The sequence below is a fragment of the Poecilia reticulata genome, chromosome 6 (genome assembly GCF_904066995.2).
Source record: "Poecilia reticulata chromosome 6, P_reticulata-male-v2, whole genome shotgun sequence".
In the NCBI taxonomy this organism is placed as follows: domain Eukaryota; kingdom Metazoa; phylum Chordata; class Actinopteri; order Cyprinodontiformes; family Poeciliidae; genus Poecilia; species Poecilia reticulata.
The window spans coordinates 15,130,966-15,153,100 of NC_088835.1; the positions used below are offsets into that span (position 1 = coordinate 15,130,966).

At 39.3% G+C, this 22,135-nt stretch overlaps 1 protein-coding gene across 1 annotated transcript in view; it reads right to left on the reverse strand.

Moving 5' to 3' along the window:
• Nucleotides 1-22,135, reverse strand: part of LOC103466206 (neural-cadherin-like) — a 132,225-nt gene that overhangs the window by 25,610 nt on the left and 84,480 nt on the right. Inside the window, exons 13-23 of the mRNA XM_008411644.3 lie at nt 20,845-21,094; nt 20,238-20,365; nt 19,722-19,908; nt 16,518-16,661; nt 14,292-14,575; nt 12,181-13,789; nt 11,354-11,447; nt 10,369-10,553; nt 9,177-9,406; nt 7,349-7,626; nt 3,648-3,862 (exon numbers count right to left, since the gene is read on the reverse strand). Of these exons, the coding sequence (XP_008409866.2) occupies nt 3,648-3,862; nt 7,349-7,626; nt 9,177-9,406; nt 10,369-10,553; nt 11,354-11,447; nt 12,181-13,789; nt 14,292-14,575; nt 16,518-16,661; nt 19,722-19,908; nt 20,238-20,365; nt 20,845-21,094 (3,604 nt within the window). The remainder of the gene's footprint in view (nt 1-3,647; nt 3,863-7,348; nt 7,627-9,176; nt 9,407-10,368; nt 10,554-11,353; nt 11,448-12,180; nt 13,790-14,291; nt 14,576-16,517; nt 16,662-19,721; nt 19,909-20,237; nt 20,366-20,844; nt 21,095-22,135) is intronic.

The following is a 22,135-nucleotide window of genomic DNA, read 5'->3' on the forward strand; positions in this document are numbered from 1 at the left end:
AATCAAGACTCAAATGCGCAACACCTCACGCTTTACGCTTTTCCGTTATTGATTTCAAAGGATCGCATACAGACAACAATCTATCACACGTAGACAATCCTTTTTCCTGCAAGGAGATTTAACACGAACATGGCAAAATTATTTTATTTTTCCACGTTTTGCAAATATGAAAGCAAATAAACGTAACATCTCAGATTAACTTTTATTTGCTTTTCAATCCAAATTGGTTTTCATTGCTCATACCTAGCTGATAAGAATTTTGCTGCAGCATTTTTGTGCTAAAGGCTTTAAATCATTATTCTTTATTGGAAGAGATAAAGAAACAGGGTTTTCATAGAATTACACTGAAATTGTGCGGCTTGTTTTAGGGATGGTAATTTCAACTATGCCAAACAAAACTATTTAATTTCCCAGGGCTCCATTCTAATACCAGTGCTATGTCTTTATTTCTCTTCATATTAGTCTAGTGTTTGAAAAAAAATAATAATTTGCTTTCATGCTCATTTAAATGTTCATTTTCTGATCAAGTACGATGAATGCTGCTTATTGCATATCATACTTTCAAGGTATCCTATGCTCTTGCAAATAGTTTACATGTCGTGGAACAAAAATATATAAGTAGATATGTTTTCTTTCTGCGGCCATAAATTATGCTCCAACAATATATCTAAAATTCTAATTTGAATTTTCTGCTGAAACCTTTCAGACTGGGGATGTTTAGTTCAGTTCCTTGTGGGATATTTTATGTGTACCTGCTCAAACACACCTGCATATTTTATTGCTATAAAGATGTAAAATTGTTGCAGTTACGGCTATCATAATTTTATAAGACACAGGTGGTTTGAAATGTAGGTGTTTTTATTTACCATTATTTCTATTGCTTTATGATATTTTTACCAACTATGCAGCATAATATTTACTGTTTTACTGCTTTTACTGTTGTACAAAAGCTATCTACACAATAGCTTTACATTTTTCCATGCGCTCTGCATTTTGCATTTTGTCTGATTAGTTTTTCACATACTTGATCTTCTGGCACTTTGAAAGAATCTAATCAGTGAGTTGTTCAGACATACAGGGGAAAGTATGTCACGCTAAGAGCAGAAGAAGTTCAACCTTCTCACCTTTCATCTACCCACTCAAAAGTCAAAAGTTGTGCTCTCTTTTTGTTTTTGCTGTGAACTGGAAATTCTCATAAGATATATGTTTTATTTTCTCCTTTTGTTTTGGAAATAAAAGTCCTTGCTGCTCTTTCTGGTCTATCTAAGGTTTTGTTGATCTTTGTTTTCATTCGAGTTTCTGTTTCAGACCCAGCAGTCTTGCAGTGCTATGAACTTTAACTTTGAACTTCCTAATTAATACACGTAGAGCCTGAGACTTGGCTCCTGAGATTTAAACTTTCTCTAACTATTCCAGCATCTAACCTGGAGGTGCTCATATTTACTGGCTAGCAATGCCAGGCACTGGGTCAGATGTTCCTGAGAAGCATTTCCTTCACAAGTTGGTTTCCAAATAGTTTGAAAATTGCAACAACTGTCACACTAATGGGCACCAAAGAAATCAATGAGATCTTATTGCTACAATATGTTAAGACAGGGGCTGAACAGTGGCACAGTTGGTAGAGCTGTTGCCTTGCAGCAAGAAGGTCCTGGGTTCGAGTCCCAGCCTGGGGTCTTTCTGCATGGAGTTTGCATGTTCTCCCTGTGCATGGTGGTCTTTCTCCCGGTACTCCGGTTTCCCCCCACAGTCCAAAAACATGACTGCTAGGTTAATTGGTCTCTCTAAATTCTCCCTAGGTGTGAGTGTGTGGGTGCATGATTGTTTGTCCTGTGTATCTCTGTGTTGCCCTGCGACAGACTGGCAACCTGTCCAGGGTGAACCCTCCTGACCCCACCAAGGAACAAGGGTGTACAGAAAATGGATGGATGTTAAGACAGACATAAATGTTCAAGGTGAGTAAAATGTCAAAACTGAGCTATGCTCATCATCTGTTAATGGGAGAAAAAAAACAATAGATCCAAGATGTTTTTACCATCAAGTTCAAACAGCCATTAGAAATAGAAGCAGGTACTGCTGCAGTCTCTAAACACTAAAAAATTGAAACAACAGCTACAAAACATTTTTTTCATGAAATGTGATGCTAAGAAATATTTGTAGTGGCAGAGCTAGACAGAAAGAAAAATGTGCTTCTAAAATCATACCTTTGGTTGCTGTTTTGGTTTGCGTACCACTTTTTGACTTTCAAAAACTTCAAGTAATTCTGTACAATATACACGCAGGAAATGATTCAATATCATAAATAACAGGCTGTGGGCAAAAATCTCCTTCAATAAGGACATTGGTGGATGGGGGTATCCGTACCAAACAATTGCCATTTCATCTCTTCCACTTTGTATCCTGTTTTTGTACCCTTGTAAACTACAGAGTATGAGTTAGTTTTTCATTGTAGCTCAGTATTTTTGATAAACTGTGGAGATGAATGGTGACAAAAAATCTAATTATGCACATACTATTTTTTAATTTTTATGTTAGTATTTTGAAACTTTATATTATACCTTATTTACAACCAGTTTACTTCCAATCCACATTTTGACCCCTTAAAATATGATTAAGACGTGTAATCACACCAAAATTACTTTCTGATTACCCATATTTCTTACTATTACAGTAAATTATGAGGTGAATATCAACAATTACTTTTATTTTTGGCTGTCAAGTTTACTGTGAAGTTTGAGGGAATGAAATGTCCCTCAGAAGACATTAACAGTTTTGTACCTGGTACAAAATGACTGAAAGTGCAAATGTGAATAAGGACATTGGTGGTTGGGGGTATCCGTCTCCTGCTGACAGTAGAAAAAAAGCAGGACAACAAAGTGTGTGAACTAGAGTTATTTTTGTTTGATTATGGGTTATAATTTGTCACAAATTTTATGAGCCAACTTATCCAAGCTGGAATCAGAAGCAAACATTAAGATGTAATAAAAAAAATTTTCAGAAAATTAGACACAGTTAAACGAAGGCATGTTTTAGAATTAGTTATAGAAATACCATTTCATACTCATGCACCAGAAATGCATGAGTATGAAATGGTGGTATGAATTGGTGCAGGAGAAACCTATTTACAGGCTGATAATTCAAAACTGGTTGCAGAAACATGTCTTTCCATAAATATAACTTCACAGTGAGGATGCATTTATTTTATTTTACTTAGACTTTTTTTTTTTAAGTTTATCAATATGTCAAAAATAAAAAGAAAAGCTTCCTTTTATTCTTAAGAGTTACAGCAGGCCAGCAAGTCCTGCTGATGTTCACTCTGATAGTGAATATCTACAGAAAATAAAGGTTTTTCGATTGTTTCACTGCAAGTATGATATTGACCTCAGGGGCTTATGAAAAAGGATTGCTTACATATTTATTAGCAAAAGTGTTTAGTCTTTAAAGCATATTGAGCTGATGGTTGTATAACTCAGTTGACTGAGAGCTCATACGTCTCTGAAGTAAACACAAACCTAAAGCTTTCCTCATATTTGTTGTTGATTAGCTACCTCCCAGTAGTTAACGCACACAATTAAGTTCCAGGTTTTAGAGCTCAGAAGCCCAATAGCATACATGTAATTACTGAGGCTTGCCTTCGTTTATTTACTTACCAATGGCAATGTAGTCTTCATTATCCCCAGGTAAAAGGGTGGCCAACGGGCCTGCGTACAACAGCAGCCCGTCATCTTCCTCCGTCATAAACTCGAGCGAAAGATGGCTATCAAAGCATGGCCTTATGGGAGGAAACCAGGCATAGCCGTTACCAAGGAAACTAAGTCTTGTCTGCTGACAGTCTGGCCCTTCGAGCTGTGGGGGGCAGTGGCACCTGTAGCACAGAGAAGGGAAAATGTGTGAAAAATCAGGACAAAACAAGTGGAAAGAAACAATCAGTGTCATTCAGTTTTGAGCTCTCAGAAATCTTCGCATTGTCTCTGTCGTACGTGACAGTCTTGTTGATTCACGCAGGCAGACAGGTCCGACTGTGTTTGAACACGCTGCCTGTCAACAGACAGCGAGCGGAGCACTTTTTATCTATCAATTGTTTGCATTAGCGACAAAGCCCTGAATATTCAGTCCTACATTAAATCAATTAGTTATGAACACAGCATTACTCTGGTCTATTCTTTATCTATAGCAGCTGTCTGAGCCGAACTCCCCGGAGACAGTTCAGGCCAGGCGCATTACGTTCCCTTTGTTAGGAGATAATTAAATCTATTTCTTTCACTCCTCTCTGTGTCGAACCATCACTGATTTTCAGAAGTTCCCCCCCCCCCCCCCCCCCCCCCTCCACTCTCCTGAACTGCCCTCTGCTCACACTTATGCTACACACTTTGCTAGATTGCCTCTTTTTGTAGCTACTTATCTACTTTGATTACAGCGTTAGCGCTAAGGATGGACGCTCTCGGACAAACTGGAAATTAAGCATTTTTCACGAGACTCTCGAATCTGTTTGAGCAAGTGTCTGTAATGATGAATTTTAATCACAAAAAAATGCCACCAAACAAAGAGATGCATGTAGTGATGAAAAGCAGCCCTTTCAATCACAATGATGGCGAGGATTGAGGGGACTGGTTGATCTCAGCCTGTCCTCCACTGCAGGCATGTGAGACAAGCTGGCTTTGCTGATAATGTCAAAGCCATCTATTTTCATGCAGTGTCTAAAGAAGGCTGTGTGTACTGAGGCTGTAACGGACTATTTCTCACATCGCTGTTTATTGTGCAGCGGGGGCAACACATGGTAGGAATACTGATCCATATGCAGCAAAAAAGAGGAGGCTTAACCTGATGGGTAGCCCTTTGCATACATATGCACACAATAAGCAGTGAAAGAGCACCTCAATCTTTCACTGTTCTTTCATGTGACTCATGAGAGCAATGGCAGTCCAAATCAGGAAGGGCACGGCCTGTTATTCTCACTTCTGTCTGACAATATCTGATTAGCTCCTCTCTGAGGTTTCCCGTTAAGCTCCCTCAACAGAGGATAGGAGGAAAAATTGGATTCTTTATGGATGGACTGAATTGACTTCAGGTGACATGTACGGTTTCTAAGGAGGAGACGCGTGTCTCGGAAAACATGAGTTCTGCAATAGTTTGAGACAATTTAAAATGTGATGAAAACAAAAAATACAGTTGTGTTTATGCTGCCTGTGACCACTAGGTGTGTAAACTTTTTTTACACATTCATATTACTGGGACTACTTGCACAGTGTAAGCAAACAGAAGTAGGGAATACATTTAAATAATCCCTTCTGCCCTATATTTATTTAATCTGTGCATTAGAGTGTGATGAAAAAAATGTGAAATGAAATCCATGCATTTTTTTTTGTAAAGACTTCCACTGAGCTTTTTAAACCTGAAGGCAATGATATTTATTATAAGAGCAAGAAACAATCAAGGGTTAGGCTTAATATAAAATTAAAGTCATGAAATACTCGTCACTTTATCACGTGCACTTATTCAGTTGCCTGCTAATAGAAAAAAACAAATAACAAAACAGCAATGCTGTGAATTTAGTCATCTGGATTGGGTGAAGAATATACAATGTGGAACAAAAAGAACTTAAATGGCTTTCAATGTGGCATGGTGTTAGTGCCAGACAGGCTGATCTGAATTGCTCAGACACTGCTGATCCACTGGGATTTCCACAAAACCATCTCTCTTGTTTTCTGGAAGAATGGCTAAAAAAAAGAGAAAACAACCAGTGAGTAGTAGTGTGGGAAAGAAAATGTCTTGCTGATGTCAGAGGTGAGAGGACCATGGGCAGATTAGATCAAAATGATGACAACTTTCTGCAGAATAAAGCACCATGCCCCATTAAAGCAACACTGAAGGCAACAGTCCTAGCCAGATGTACTTAATAAAGTGTCGAATGAGTTTAACAATGAAAAGGTGATTCTTGTTTGTCGCCTGCCACAGGTAATGAAGTAAAAAAAAAAAAATCAACATCATTTACAATAATTAAAGTCTTATAATAAATGTGCTTTTTGCTGCAGTTTAATCTCACAATGTATTTTTTTTAAACCAGATGTTCATTTGCATGCATTTATTCAGTGGGGAGAAAGGCTAAAAAAATGCTTAAGAAAAATTATTTGTGCCACCATTTGTCACTTCTATATGACTATTACATTTTTGTTAGATATATTATATATACATATATATAAATCTCTTCTGGGTCTTTTCTTTGTGGAGTTCGCATGTTCTCCTCATACAAACACTGGGTCTATTTGTACTCCACTCTCCTTTCACAATCACATAAATCACATTTTCACAAAAACATATATGCTACGTTAGCTGGCCTCTGAAAACAAGTGTGAGCATCATCATATGTCTTGTTCATCTCTCCATTAGCCTTGCACTGTGTGCACCCCTCAGCCTGTTTAATGACTACTACAAATAGTCACCAGCCTGCCTGTGACCCTGCATGAATTAAACCGGTAAAGACAACTGGAATGATGGCCTCTTGGTTATGTGGAGGGCAAAAATATAACCTAACCAAAAGACAAATCCTTTTCACCACTGATCAAAATGTGAACGCTTAAGACATACAGCAAAGAGTGGGTGTATTGGTTGTCATCAGGAGTCAACCTTTAGGCACTATCTACACAACGACTGGTTGTTGTGTTTGGAAGGCATGCCAGTAAAAAGCCTTTTCTGTCCTACCATAACAAGACTACAGGGATTTTAATTGGAATCATTTGTGTTGGTCAGATGAAAATTCCTTAGCAGGAATTTATTAACGTAAGTCTGGTGTTAAGGATAGGGTGGATATATAGAAAACACAAGACAAGTAAATATTACTAATAACAAAACAAGTCACTAAACTTGTTGCTTGTCGCTTTTTTGAAAAAAAGTTGCAATAGGCATATTAAATATCACAATCATATCACATTAATCATTTCATCCCTACATTTTTCTTGTAAAATGTTATAGTAGAAAAATTTGCCTTTGCTATTTGAGAAAGACAGTTATATAAAGCATTACCAGCAGGTTTAATGCCATGGGAAAATTGTCTTTCTTAATGTTTCATTTTTTTTCCATACTGAATAATACTCAGTATCCAAATTAGAAGTTATTTTTCTCATTGAAAAATCAGCATGAGGTAATGCAGCTGCAATACAAATAAAATTACTTTAAGAGTGGTTTCATATCTATATATAAGTTTGTGGAGGATAAGCTGACAACACCAGAGTAGTTCAAGTGCATTTCATGTTTATAGGCACTATTTGCACAAACTAACAGTAAAACAAGTTAATGTTTGACCTTTTTTAAGAGTCCATTTCACCTGAGGTCAAACAAGTGCTATGTCTCTCACCTGTACCCATTTTGTGTGTCAACACATGTCCCTCCATTGAGGCAGGGGTTAGCGGGGTAGTAGGAGCACATCCGGTGGGTCATTTCTCTTGCGGCACAGCCACACACGGCCGAAGATGTCACTTTCACTGAGGCCAGGGATAAAGCACCGAAGTCTATCAAGGCGGGTGAGTCACTGACGGTTAACTGTGTGTAGCAGCCGCCGGTCTTCTTACAGTCAGTGCGCACACACTCATCTACCTGCACCTGGCTTACATTCACACGCAGGAGTGACTGCAGCTGCAGTGTGAAAAGGAAGGGGAAAAAAAACAAAACAGGTATTATAATAACGGTCTGTGAAGATAACAGGGATTTGCATCTTGCAAGATTCTTTACGGGATTTCCAAGAAAATACTTATAATCTTTCAGCTTTGCATTTTATTACATTAGAAAAACACATTTTCTTGCATTTATTGGGATTTATGTGATAGACCAACACAAAGTAGTGCATTTTGAGGTAAAAAGGAAAATTATGCCCAAGTTATAATAACAACTAATATAAATAAATAAATAAATAAATAAATAAATAAATAAATAAATAAATAAAAATAATAATACAAATACAAATTAATATTTCAAAACTAGCCTCTGCATAAGTATTCAGCAATATCAAGTCTGTCATTGCTTTTTGGAGTCGACTTCTGCTGCAAGATTTCTGGGATATGTCTCTAAAAGTTCTGAGCAGCTTTTGTACATTCTTCTGTACAAAATAGCTAACGGGTAATCGAATTGAAAGGATCGCATCTGTAAATAGCAATTTCTTTAAGTCTTCTACCAGAACCCAAATTGCATTTATGTCTGAGATTTGACTGATCCATTGTAATACATGTATTTACTTTGTTCTGAACTAATTCCATTGTAACACTGGCTGGATGTTTGGGTCATTGTCCAGCAGGAAGGCGAACCTCCAACCCAGTCTGAAGTCATTTGTAGATTCTGATTTACTCTGACCAGGTATCCTGTACCTGCAGCACAGCAAATAGTAAGTTGCTGCAACCAAAATGTTTCACTGAGGGAATAATGCGTTTTGGGAAATGTGCAGTGGTAGATTTGACATCAACCATGTTTTGCATAAAGGACATAAAAACTCAGTTTTTGTTTCATCTGACCAGAGTGTCTTCTTTCACTATGATCCCTATGCTACTGTGGCATACTTTAAACTGGACTTCTTTCAAGTACGGCTTTCAATTTTTCACTGTTCCATAAAGGTTACATTTGCAGAATGGCAAACTTATAGTTATCCCTTCAAAATGTTTTCCCACCTAAGCTGTAGGCAACATGTTTACTTTGAGAATATAAACACACATGCATGCCATTCAGTTTTATTGGTAAATCCTTTTGAAAACTGCACATAATTTCTCTTTTGTTTTAACAATTTGTCCTACTTTGTGTTGGACTGTCACATAAAATCCTAATAAAACATTGTTTTTAAGGTGACAAATGTGAAAGAGTTTGGGGTGTGTACTACAGTTAATAAGACATTTAAAAGAGGAAGAGTAGGCAGGAAGCTCTGGATCTCTAGATTAATAGCTAAAGTGGCAAGATAGTTACACTGATGCAGAGGAAAACTAGAGGAAAGAAAGGCTGCTCCAGAAGGAAGAGATACATTGACAACACCTGAATAAGAGACAAATGGACATGACAGGGTCAGGCCGTAAACCGACAGAAATTCAGTGTGAGAATGAAAGGGCAGATAAAAAGCTTGGTTATCTCTTTCCCTCAAGCTCCTAGGTTTATCACTTGATTTATGAACGGTGATCTCTATCGGTCTGACAGGATGGTATACATACCTTCTTTTTATGTGCAGCCAGGACACTGTGCAGTTTCTCTGGGCGCAAGTAGCCATTATCGGTTAGCACATAGAAATGGATGTCCACTGTTCTCGCCTCTCTGTCTGCTACACTGAAAATGTTGATAGTTCCCGGTCTGACAGACAGGGTTTCAGACAGGAAGTCCCAGAACGCCTCCAGCCGACTTTTCCCCTCGACGTTTGAGTCAATAAATTCTCTCGCTGTAATGCCTTTGGGAAACAAAGAGAATGGAGGCTCATGAAATAAGAACTACTGACTCGTCAATGACAACCGGAGAGTTGATCAAAGTCGGTGAAGTTCCTTATTCCATTAACACAAGAGGTAGCCTAACATCTCCCTCTATTGATCTGCTTTCTCTTGGAGCCGTCCATGAGTTAAATGAGTCCAGATGCAGCACAGTACAAAGAAAAGAACAAAAAAAACAAAAAAACATCTGTTTGCACATGGGCACGAGGCCGGAGTCTTGACAGACTGCCTTGTACAAAACGTTTTTAAGGACTGGAAAATCAATCATGTTTTGGGTGGAACCCACCAGCAAAATGTGAGCAGTCATCTTTAATCTCTCAAACATGATAACAACTCTGAGTCAGAGGCATCCATAACAGCCTTTGACTCTGTTCGCCGAATGGCTTTTTAAATGTCAAGGACTTTACCTGACACTTCTAGATTGACCTTTATAACGGAGATTTGATCTGAGAGACTGCCAGAAAAAATGAATACACTAACATGAACCTCAGACCGCAGCAGAGCAAGGAACAGAAGAAGAAAACCGAGCACTGTGAATGGATGCTTTGCAATGCTTAGAAATGTTAAACAATACAAGTTGGAGGGGAAAAAGATTTCTTGACAGCCTGTTATTTAGGTGTTAACTGGATTGACAACTTGATAATCATTAAAGGAAAAGTACTAATTTATTCAGACTCGTGGAACATGCTGTCACGTTCAACATCGGTGTCCAAACAGAATTAACCACAGTCAACAAAGAGCGAGCTTTCGTCTATCGGGAAGTTTTATTATTTAATCCATTTCTGATTTTTAGGTCGGGAGGTCGTAAAGTAACACTACCGTTAAATAAAGTTTCAATCCACCTGCTCTAATGCTTCCACCAACAGATTTAGAATTAACACTAAATTTATGCAATCAGGTGAAAATGTGTTTCTGCACACATTACCTGTCAAACGCAGTGAGGCGGACGACAGAATGGCCTTTTCCTCCAGCTCCCTGATGTGAACCCTGACTCCTGATATCACGTCAGGCCACACCCCATCAGAAACCCCAACTCTTAACCAGTAGCTGCCCGGCGGAGTGTTTTGCCGGACAGTCAGCATCCCTGAGCTCTGATTCACACTGAAGTATCTGAGAAGAGCAGAAGAATGGTTACCAGAAAGACAACAGAGGATTAATTCAGACAAATGCTTTTTAGAGATCTCGGTTCATTTGTAGCCAATGTTTAGATGGATGGATCTGTTTTTCTATATTTATCACTCATTCCTCACTGAACAGGAAGTGCTAAATAGAAATTAATATTTAAACAAAACAAGAAGCACAAAAATGCATCCAAAATAGTAGAAGAAGAAAAAAAAACAAAAGGGAAGAAAAAATGTCTTCAGATCCAAAAGGTCCTACCAGGGCTTGGTAGTTGTCATGGTGACAGAAGTTGCTGTATGAATAAAACAAATATGCAACTGGTATTTCTAATCTGATTCTGAAAGTGTTCACACTGAATAACAACCCAAGGTCCCTGAAGTAGTTAGAATGTGGTCATATAGGCTGTTTCAGCCTTTAACCGTTCCGAAGTATGATCAAGATTTCTGTGATTGTTCGTTATGGTCACAGTTTCCAGAATAACAATCACTGAAGATTACAGAGATTAAAATCTTAATGGAAAGTGTGGGATATAGTAGAGGGCAGGGAATTGCCTCCGAGCTGTGGAAAAATAGCAAGGTAAGCACTGTTTAGACCAAATGATATCATTCAGAGAAGTTTTTTGGGGGAATACAGGCTCATCACTCCGAACACAAACTTTTTCTTTTTTTTTTCCCTGCATATGCGGCACATTTTTTCAAAGCTCTAGCACTTAAACCGCTGCGGCACATTTAAAGATCAGTAAGTTTTAAGAGGAAAAAAATTATAGCCAATTAGCACTGAGCTCTTACTTAGCTGCACTTGTCTCCAGACTGTAGGTCTTGTTGTCCCAGTCATCTGGATCTGGGGCATACACCTTCCCTAGAGCTGCATTTCCCATCCTTCCTGTTCAAGGTAAACACACGCACACACACACATGCATACATACACATTGATTCAGTCTGGACAGAATCTGCTGATGCCAACACTTATCTTTTCATCCCTCACTTCTCCTTCTCCTGCATTCTTGTGTTCTGCTTATTATGCTCATAACTGTGGAGTCCCACCGCTGGAATGAATAGACTCTCATTGCTCCACTTCAGAGAGCGTGGGGCTTAAGGAAGCAAGGCTATCTCACTATGGATTATGCTATTATCGACCTGCAGTGCCAGAGCACCGCAGCTGGGTAAACAATGGCAGCCTCCACGAGTCATGGCACTCCTGTTACCCACAATTACCAGAACTGCCATGTAGCTCTGTGTAGGATTAAAATACTAACAAGCCAATATTCATAGCCAACTTACCTGTAGGGCAAAAAGAAACAGACAAAAGAAGAATGATGATCCTGCAATAAAATGATGTACCCATGAGCTTTAGGCTAAAGGAAGGAATGAAAGCACCCTGAGCTGGAGGAGGAATTTGACATAATTACCATAGCATAACACAGTGTAAATGTGAGCAAACAATTATGAATTCCAGACCACACTGAGTCAGTATAGCTATAGTTATAAGTTTTCCCTTCAGCTTTAGCCTTAGTTTTTCCTTTTCTTTTCTTCACTCAAACTCTGCCTGCAGTGCAAAAGCAAAAACAAGGAAGAAGAAGCAAGAAATGAAATGAGGGGGTAAGCAAGCAACTCACCCTTGCGGCTATGCACATAGACATCTTTCTCCCCTGCCTGATGGGCGTTATCATTATGATCACCAATAGTGATGGTGAGAGTGCTTGTGGCCGTTATCGGTGGAAGTCCACTGTCAATCATTACGACCGGTAAGTGGTATTCGCTCTGCCTTTCCCTGTCGAATCTCCGCAGGGTGGTGAGTGTGGCAGAGCCGTCCCCATGGTCCTGCAGGTGGAAGTCAGCAGAGTAAGCCGAGGGCAGGGAGATGAGGAAAGGCGGCCCGTGTTGTGGGGTGTCTTTATCCACAACATGAAGGAGGGTTGAGCTCCCGTTAAGATGGACCACTTGAGGCGCGGGCCCATTCTCCCACAGCACGGGGGAGTAGAGCATCTCCAGCTCTGGTCCGTTATCATTCATGTCGAGCAACGGCAAGTGGACCGTAACACTGCCAGTCAGCGCTGGTGTGCCACGGTCTGTCGCTATGACAACCAACTCATAACCTGCCACCATCTCCCTATCCAGAGACTTGGTGACAGTGACAACACCACCTCGGTTGACTGTAAAGTGTCCGTACGGGTCTGAATGGGGGAGAATGCTGTAGAAAACATCCCCGTTCAGACCAGAGTCAGAGTCAGTGGCTACGACTTGAATTATACTGGTGCCTACTGGTACGTCTTCAGGCACAGGGGAGAGCAGGTGAGAACTCGGGCTAAACACAGGTGCATTATCATTTTCATCTTCTACTAGGATCATACAGTGGATAAAACTGGCAAAATTGGAGTCCTCCACTTTGATGGTGAGGTTAAACCTTTGTTCATCTGGATGCTCAAAGTCCAGCTTCTTTTTGAGCCTCAGAGTGCTTTTCTGCTCCAGTTTGTGACTGACAATATAGAATCGCTGCTCTGCATCTCCGGCAACCACACTGAATGCCAACTGGCCGTAGTGACCAACATCAGGGTCCACAGCACTCAGCTCCAGGAGGGACGAGTCCTCCAGTATGCTCTCGGGTACACGAGCGCCACACCAGTCCTCACTAAATTTTGGCACATGATCATTAACGTCTGTCACCACCACAGTGACTGTGGCCGTGCCTGTCATTCCGCCGCCGTCCCTGGCCTCCACAACCAAATGGTGGCTATCAGCAAGCTCTCTGTCCAGGCCTTCTGCTGCCACGGATATGGTTCCAGTGCTGGAATCAATGGTGAACAGGTTCGCATTGTCCGAATTCTGTGCATTATCTGTAATCCGGTAGGTGAGGATGGCGTTTTGACCCACGGCTGCGTCGTCCAGATCCACGGCTGTCATTTCAACCACAAACGTTCCAGGAGGAGAGTTTTCAGCCACGCTGCTATGGCAATTATCAGGTGCGCACACAAAGGTTGGGGCATTGTCGTTGATGTCCCACACGTTGATAATAACATCTGTGAAGCCAGTAAGGCCCTCGCCTTCTTCGTCTGTTGCCATGACAACAAAGCGCCACACAGCCCGCTCCTCTCGGTCCACGGTTCGCTGGGCGTACATCTCCCCTGTGATGTCGTTAATCATGAAATGCGACTCAGCACCTTGGCCATGAATGGAGTACCGGATGGCGCCCTGGTCTGCGTCTTTGTCTGGGTCAGTGGCTGTAACCTGTAAGACAAAATCTTTAGAAAATGGGAATACATTCACCCACTCAAACCCAAATTACTGTTTCCCCTTTATCTCTTCTCAACCATCACTCAAGAGGCTTTTGCTTTGGCCTCCATTTGTGTACATCCATTTAAGTTTTCTCACTGTTCCTGTCCAGCTTAATTAAAGCAACGAGTTCAGATCAGGCATGTGTTTTCCATCTCGCCTGAGAGTGGGTGTCACTGCGTTACGGCACAAGAATTATCTCTGCTGTCTCTGTGAATTAAAGAGATTTAACTTCTATAATATGCCAAGCTATGGTTAAACACCAGCAGTAGATAAACTGAAATAACATGCCGGAATAGTAAACTGTAATAATTACTTAGATGCCACATAAATTTACACTGAGAGCAAAGCTAGGAAAGAAGCTCATTAAAAAGAAGGGATATGTCCAAAGTTAATTGGAGATACTGTAATTTCTAAAACAGACAAAGGGTGTTCCTTTTTACTGAAGGCTTCTCACCTGTAACACAAAAACAGGAGACCCATCGAGCTCTTCGGTGACAGATCCATAGTACTCATTCATAGAAAACACAGGTGCTTCATCGTTTTTATTGACTATGGTGACTACAACAGCAGCATAATCTTCCCACTTCCCATCAGAGGCGAGGACCAACAGCTTGTATCGCTTTTGCTTTTCATAGTCCAACGACTGTGCAATAAATATTGTCCCGACCTCCGGCTCGATGTCAAAAGCACCCCCTTTGTTGCCAGATGTTATTTGGTAGCGGAGCTTGGCGTTGGCTCCTGTGGAATAAATTACAAATGCATCATTAGAAAAATATTGTCAAATTTTAAGAGGGCATTAATCATCTGGACAGGAAAGTTGATGTTAACATTGAGGCATAACCACAATTTAGATTTGAATGTTAACAGACAATTTTTACTTTTTAAAATAAAAATTATGCAAGATTTTCTTTTAATTCGTACTTCTACATTGTTTTATATCTTAAGAAATGTCTCATTTTCTACCTGAATCAAACTTCAAATGAAAAAATCTAAATTTGTCAGTGACATTAATAATTTGGCCTTAAGTGTATGCTATCTAATGAGTAGTCAGTCTTTCCAGAAACGCTTTTACAATGTCAAATTGGAGTATTAACTGTAAAAAAATACACAAGAAACAAAAAGTGAAGACTTTAACATTATGTTTTTGGCAACTGTAAATTCATTTCTTTAAGGATCTTGACTCAAACTTTGGTCACCATAACACCAATGAGCAAAAAGATATAAAATCAACACATCTTAAATTGTAGAGTTTAGTTTTAGTATGTTGCAAACTGCATAGGAGTGGGATCGGAGCTTTAAATGCAGATTGCTAAAGTGTAAAAGGGAAGTCAATGGTATTATGGTGACTGGTGGCCAAAAGTGGAGTTGGGCCCCAAAATGAAATCTTCTTATGGTTTCATATAATCTTGGGCCGGGTCTGTTAGTGGCAATCTAGACATAGTGAAACAAGCCGTCTTTTAACACCTCCTACCTTCGTGCTGCTGTGCCTCTGCAGCAGTCACGAGGGTATTACACCTCATTTCCTCCAACACTCACAAGCGACTAGATATTCACGTAACCCCTTCTTGTTTTGATTACTTCATTAAACGGAAACTTTGTACTTTGTCTTCTCGAATTCAATCAGATACTAATTAAAAAGGACTACCGGAAAAGTAATGAGTGGAAGGCAGCATAATGCACTCCTATACTGTCCTTAAGGGAATTATTTTGGGGCTTGGCTGAGGTTCAGGGATGTAGTGGAGGAAAGAGGAAGTCAATATCTCAACTTATCTTCTGTGCCCCTATGGAGACCATCTAATCTAATGTTAGATGAGATAATCTTCTGGAACATATAGTCTTTGCTTTCAATCATCCTGTTGGGATTAAGTTGTTACAATCCTGTGTTAATACATTAATCTGTATTATTAAAACAGCCATAACTGACAGAGTTCCCCTCGTCTACTGCAGGGCGCTGGCAGGCTTGCAGTGACCAGAGTCAGGGTGGAGTTTTTAAGCAAGACAGATTGAGAGTAGCCTCTTTGGCACAAGTACAATCACATTGTAACTCTAATGTTGGGGGGTTGGCGTGTTATTGCACAGCCATTTATCATTAGCGTGGCAGCCCAGCCTAAGCTGCACCCCCGCTCTCCATAAATACTTGATTAACGGACCTAAACATTGCTGATAACTGGATCTTAGACTGCCATATGAAGGATGAGCAACTGCTTTATTGCTTAAATCCCACCCACCTACTGTGGGGGAGCATGTCAGTCTTTTTGGAACATATGTGCTACAGTGCATTACTGAGCACTTAAATGACTGCTAATACTAGTACACAGTTTGATTTTAGTGACATGATTTTTGCAGAGCACAGGCCAGATTGGAAAAAGTCTGTCCTTTAGGGTGGCTTTGTGCATGTCGCTGCAAATAAAAGCCATTCTGCAAAAAAGTTTCTATTTGACACAGCAGTCAATGAAAAATGGACTGATGGAGTGTCAAAAAAAAGTTTGTTCCTCAAAGAAAGAGAGGATAAAAATAAATAAATCTGCAAACCCAGGTACATTTTTAAGATAACTTTTAAATGGATTCCTGTTGGTTTGCTTTTTTAACCTTCAACTCTGGGGATTGGTAGGAGGAAAAAAATAAAATAAATAAAAATGTGCTTTGAATTCCATCGCTTCTGTTGCTTCATCAAGCGTACCTTCATCCTCATCAGTGGCGCTGACGGTGACAACAGTCAGACCAACATCTGCATTCTCATCGACAGCGACTTCATACAGTCGCTGAGCAAAGACGGGCTTGTTGTCGTTGACATCGCTGATGAAAACCCTCACATATGCTGTGTCTGCAAAAGTGACAGAATAGGAAAAGATTAAACACTAACGCATAGGGCGTAACTCTTATTTGTGAGTATTTATAATTCACAAATAAGAGTGTTTTTTAGGGAGAAAGCAACATTTAATAATTCCCTCTAACTTAAAGGTTATAAAACTTTTATTAAGATTCATGTTTGCTGTAATTTAAATTTAAATTTATGTATTGTTTTAGCTCTGATGACAGCACAATAACAGTGTCAGTGCTAAACCTCCTCAAGCATCTTTATTTTTGCAGGGAAAAGATACAGAAACTCTTTGCTGGGAAGGTTAAATATTAATAAGATGACAAGTGTTTGTGTCTTATCTGTGCCCTCCTCATTACACCGTTTATTTCTTTAGTTAGAAAGAGTAAATTATCTGCTCTGAGAGCTTGCTGTCAACATGTTAATTTAAACCCGTTGCAGTAAGAGATGATGATAGTGGCACACAGCTTTATTTTCTTGGCTTGTTTTTGCCTTTTCCCCTATTTTATTTTAATTTTTTTTTGGTGTTTCCCACAGGGGTGACAAAGAGACAGGTAATGTTTGCAGTGTAGATGAGCCCTCCTGGATGTGGAAGATATGTAGACACAGCTAAGGCTCATTGTAAATGCTAAGCAGCCCTGCCAACCCAAGAGAGAGGGCTTTACTGCTCCAAAACATCACCTGCAACACCCTAATACCATCTTCACAAATACAAATGAAAGACTCATCTTCTATGCAAATGTCATGTTACATCACTCCAGATACAGGCTGAGATTTTTTAACTGTCTAAATGTCTCACACAATTTAAGGTTTACAAACACAAGCTGTACAGATTAAATAATAAACAGGGACAATTAGAACTTGTAAAAAGGTGGGGGGCACTACAGCAGAAATAAATATATGAACCCATAATACCGATAAATCTCCAAGCTGTTTTCAGGCTGTAGGACGCTTAGGCATTCTGGTCATGGCAGTGGAATAAATCAGATTAAGAGATTCTGCTTTTCAAATTGAAACCCAAGGTGTGAATGTAAACTGATGTAATCTGTTTAAAACTCAAGGCACAGACACAGTGCCGTGCACCAGACAGAGTTAGACAGCTCAGTGTTACCCCATCAGGCCGTGTTTGCAATTATTTTTACCGTTAAAACAGAAATAATACATTAGTGTGAAAGTCAAAGTTACTCAACAAAAAAAGAAATCACGGCTTCTTCAATGAAAACTCTCACAACAGGGCTAATAATAAAAGCCGCTGGGAATATATTTTCTTTTCAATAAACATCAGAGTTCCTCAGAATCGTTTTACAATTGGTTTTATAAACTTACTGACCACTTTATATACATGTATGATTGTTTGCCAGCAGATATAATGACACAGTCAATCACAGTACGGCAACTCAATGTAGTTATGTGGACAACTTGTTGAATCTATGCCATGAAGAACTAATGCAATGGTAGTGCAACCTTGTGCCAGTGAAATGTACCTAATAAAATGGCCAGTGAGGGTATAATCAACTGACTTTGATTCAATTGTACTGTAACTGGGAGCAAATTGGATTTTAAATCCTTGAATCTAATTATGACCATATGATCCAATTATTTTGGAAAGAACTGGACGAGATTTAAATTGAACCCGTTTCTTTTGTAAAATCCCTGATGAGGATATTTGTTGTAATGGGGAGGCATGTAAATGAAACTGAATTGTATTGAAATAAATGTATAGATGTGTTTTGGTCAGTTAGAGGGCAAAAGTCTAGGATCTATCAAGATCATTGCTCGACAGATCCTTGACTGTCAGAATCAGACAGCCCAATTGTGATTGTATAAGGAAGACTTGTCTCATTTGAATTCATATTATTTATGGACTAGGAAGGTTTTACAAATGTAAAACACTCTAAGCATCACAGTGACATTACTCTCTGACTGCTTAAAAAGAAAATCAATACACCGAAGTTCCCCTTGTTGATTTAGAGATGTCAAATGGACTGCTTAACATTTTCATGAGGTTGAAGACAAGAATACTTCATGCAAATCAGGGACATCTAACAAGCCTCTTTCTTTGAAAAGCCTGACAAAACAAAAACGTAAAGTGGTGTTAAGATGGACGACTAAAATAAGAATTGAACAACTGTAATTCTGCTTAATACATTCTCAAAAACAATGTTTATAACCTTTTTCCCACGCGAGATAATGTTTGTAAAAGACAGCATAATATGAGTTTAGTTTGTCCGTAGCCACATTAAAGGAAAATGTTTTTTTCAGAAAATAAGAGCCCGTATTACAAATACTGCTTCAAGTATGGGCAGTCAGAGCTTCCAGCCTCCTGGGACATATTTTTAGTAGCCATGGCTTAAAACACAACATATTGGTCATTCGTCTCCTTGAAAAACTGTCCAAAATCCCTGAACTTTTCCTAATTTTACAAAGTTACAACCTAAAAAATAATAAGCAAGAATGGCCCAGTCCTAATCTGACTCCGGTTGTGAACTTGTGGCTGAAATGTGTGTTTACAGACACTGTCCCTTTAGTCTAACTCAGTTTGAGCTATTTTGAACAGAAGAATGGACAAATAAATTCAACTTCCTATATGTGCATAGCTGGTAGACACACTCCCATAAAGCAGCAGCTATCACTGCAACATAAGTTGACTCTACAAAATATGGACTACCAAAGCAACTTTTGGAGTTCTTAGATTTTTATAATTGTTTTTCTATCACTTCACAATCAAATTGGTCTTTCATATAAAATCTCCATAACATGAACTGAGCTTTGTGGTTGTGGCATTAAAACAATGTGAAAAAATTTAATATACCAAAGTAATCATATAACTCTGAATTAAATTACTTTTTTTTACAAATTGAAATGACAGAAACATCCATCCATCCATCCATCCATCCATCCATCCATCCATCCATCCATCCATCCATCCATCCATCCATCCATCCATCCATCCATCCATCCATCCATCCATCCATCCATCCGTCCGTCCATCCATCCATCCGTCCATCCATCCATCCATCCATCCATCCATCCATCCATCCATCCATCCATCCATCCATCCAGAACCTGTGTTTGGCTGTTTGTTTTTGCCAGGTCGTGCTGATTCTTGGCCGTCTTCTGACTGAACCTCCAGCAGGTAGGAGCTGCGGGCCTCCCGGTCAAACACAGCTTCTGTGTAGATGATTCCATTTTGGGGGTCGATGCGGAAGAAGTTGTGGTCACCACTGCTGTCGCTGAGCAAAGAGTAAGTGATCTGAGGAATACAGATAATTGGAAATGTAAACCACCGCCGAAACGGTTGAAATTAAACCTGGATCTGTATCTCTTTATTAAACTAAATCAATACTCTCGGCTTTACCAACACTTTCGCAATCATTCAGACAGCTGCTGACAGCAGCTTTCAACCATGCCTTGAAATTCTGTGATGAAGGTAGAACAAAAATTCCCCCAGTAGAGGAAATGAGTTGTGATGCTACATAAAGCTGCTTCTGCTGTGACATGGATGGTTGAGCAGAGAAATAACACTGTAGAGTCAGCTGCAGAGCTTTTCCTTCCCACTTTTACAACAAAAAACACATGTACCTCTCCGTTAAGACCCAGGTCTTTGTCATGGGCAGACACGTGGAGAACTGACGTGCCTATCTGGGCTCCTTCTGTGACCGAGGCCTCATAAATAGAGGATGTAAAAAATGGCACATTGTCGTTGACATCTTAGGACAAAGAAGAGATTTATTGGCTAGTTAATAATTTCTTTTTCACACATTAAAAATAAATTATTGTGGTGATTTGCAGCATCTGTAGCTGTGCAAGAGCTAGAAATATACAGCACATCTTAGCAGTAAGCTTGCTGTCATTCCAACATATGCATAAATTTTACAATAAACTCAACAGCTAAAGGATGATCACTTTATCATGTTATACTCTCAAGAAGACAGATATGTTTTTTAAACCCACGGCATATCAATGTACTTTAGTGCTGAAGATACATTCAAACAAACTGACAGATACAAATTTCTAACAATAGAAATAGCTTCGAGAAGAATTAATCCTTCACTTCTATATTCACAGTTAATGTTAATTATAGCAAAACATGGATGTTTCTATGCTTTTACAACTACAGAAACCTAATAATGAAATTATGAAGACTACAAATCTACTGTCAAACAATTATAAAATCCAATTTTAATACCTGTAATGTTGACGTATACTCTTGTGAAAGCTGCTAGAGGGACTGCAGCCACATTCTGAGCCCGGACCCGCAAAGAAAAAAACGGAGTGATCTCATAGTCCAGCGGCTCTGACACCAAAATGGATGCAGAACCATCTTCCCGGTTGGGGGAGAGATAGAAACGGACCGGCATGTTGGTTTCAGGTACCATCCCATCCTCAAGGTTGTAGGTCACTCTTGGGTCACCCAGCTGAGAGGTTGCCTTGATTGTCTGAAAAGGACAAAAAATAAAGCAAAAAAATGTCAAATTCCATGTTTTGTGGTGAAATATCAAAAAGTGCTGGATGAAGCAAAGTAAAACAGAGACAGATACACATTTGTTAAAAACCCTTACAGTCAGCACCACCCGCACTACGAGAAGGGTGCCAAGTGGCCAAGGAATGTTAAAATCCAGTCCATAGTCAACTATGAAGTTTAATATGCCAAACTTTGGCAGTGAGCGATGTGTCCTGATCAATTGCTCCTTTTAGATCATAAAGTAAATCCATAAACGCACAAGCATAAACCTCTTACAAATCACTTTGCCCTTTACATTGTGCACGTTGATCAGCTGAGATAATGAGCTCTGTGTGATTTCAGATCGTGCAACGAGGGTTGAACAAAGGTGCATGGCTCACAACTCAAAGCATAGCTTACAGCATGCACAGGATTAATCCAATCCATGTCATTAGTGCCTTTAAACTTTTGTCACTGTGGAGTTACTCCTTTAGCAGATCCAAAACAATAACCTCAGGAGGATCTACTTTTTGAACAAAAAAAATCTTGACTTAAAGAATTACTTTAGAAAACAAACGTATTTTCTTTCTTGCAAAAAAAAAAAAAAATCAATAGCAATTTTATATTTTTACATTGCATACTCCAGGGTTTACTATGGTCATTTCAAAGCTGCAGAAGTCAGAATGTTGGTTACATTGGGATTATAAAGAATTATCACAAATTGTCTAACAACAAGCATTTTAGTGGGACCACCATAAAACAAAAACAGTACAAAAAAAAAAAAAAGACCTGAAGGAATATATCCAAATCTTTCTATGAATTTATCATCTGATGGCACCTTCTTGTCTGCTTTCCAGCAGACAAGAAGGCTTGAATTGTTTCAACTATATATTTATTACCTGGAACCCCATAACAATCATTAGTGCAATATGTGGTGTACTTTATAATACACATTCAACATGCATATTAGAAAAGGGAACAACAATCTGATGCTCTTTGGTTGAGTTTAGTTACTTCCAGCCAAAAAGACTGCATG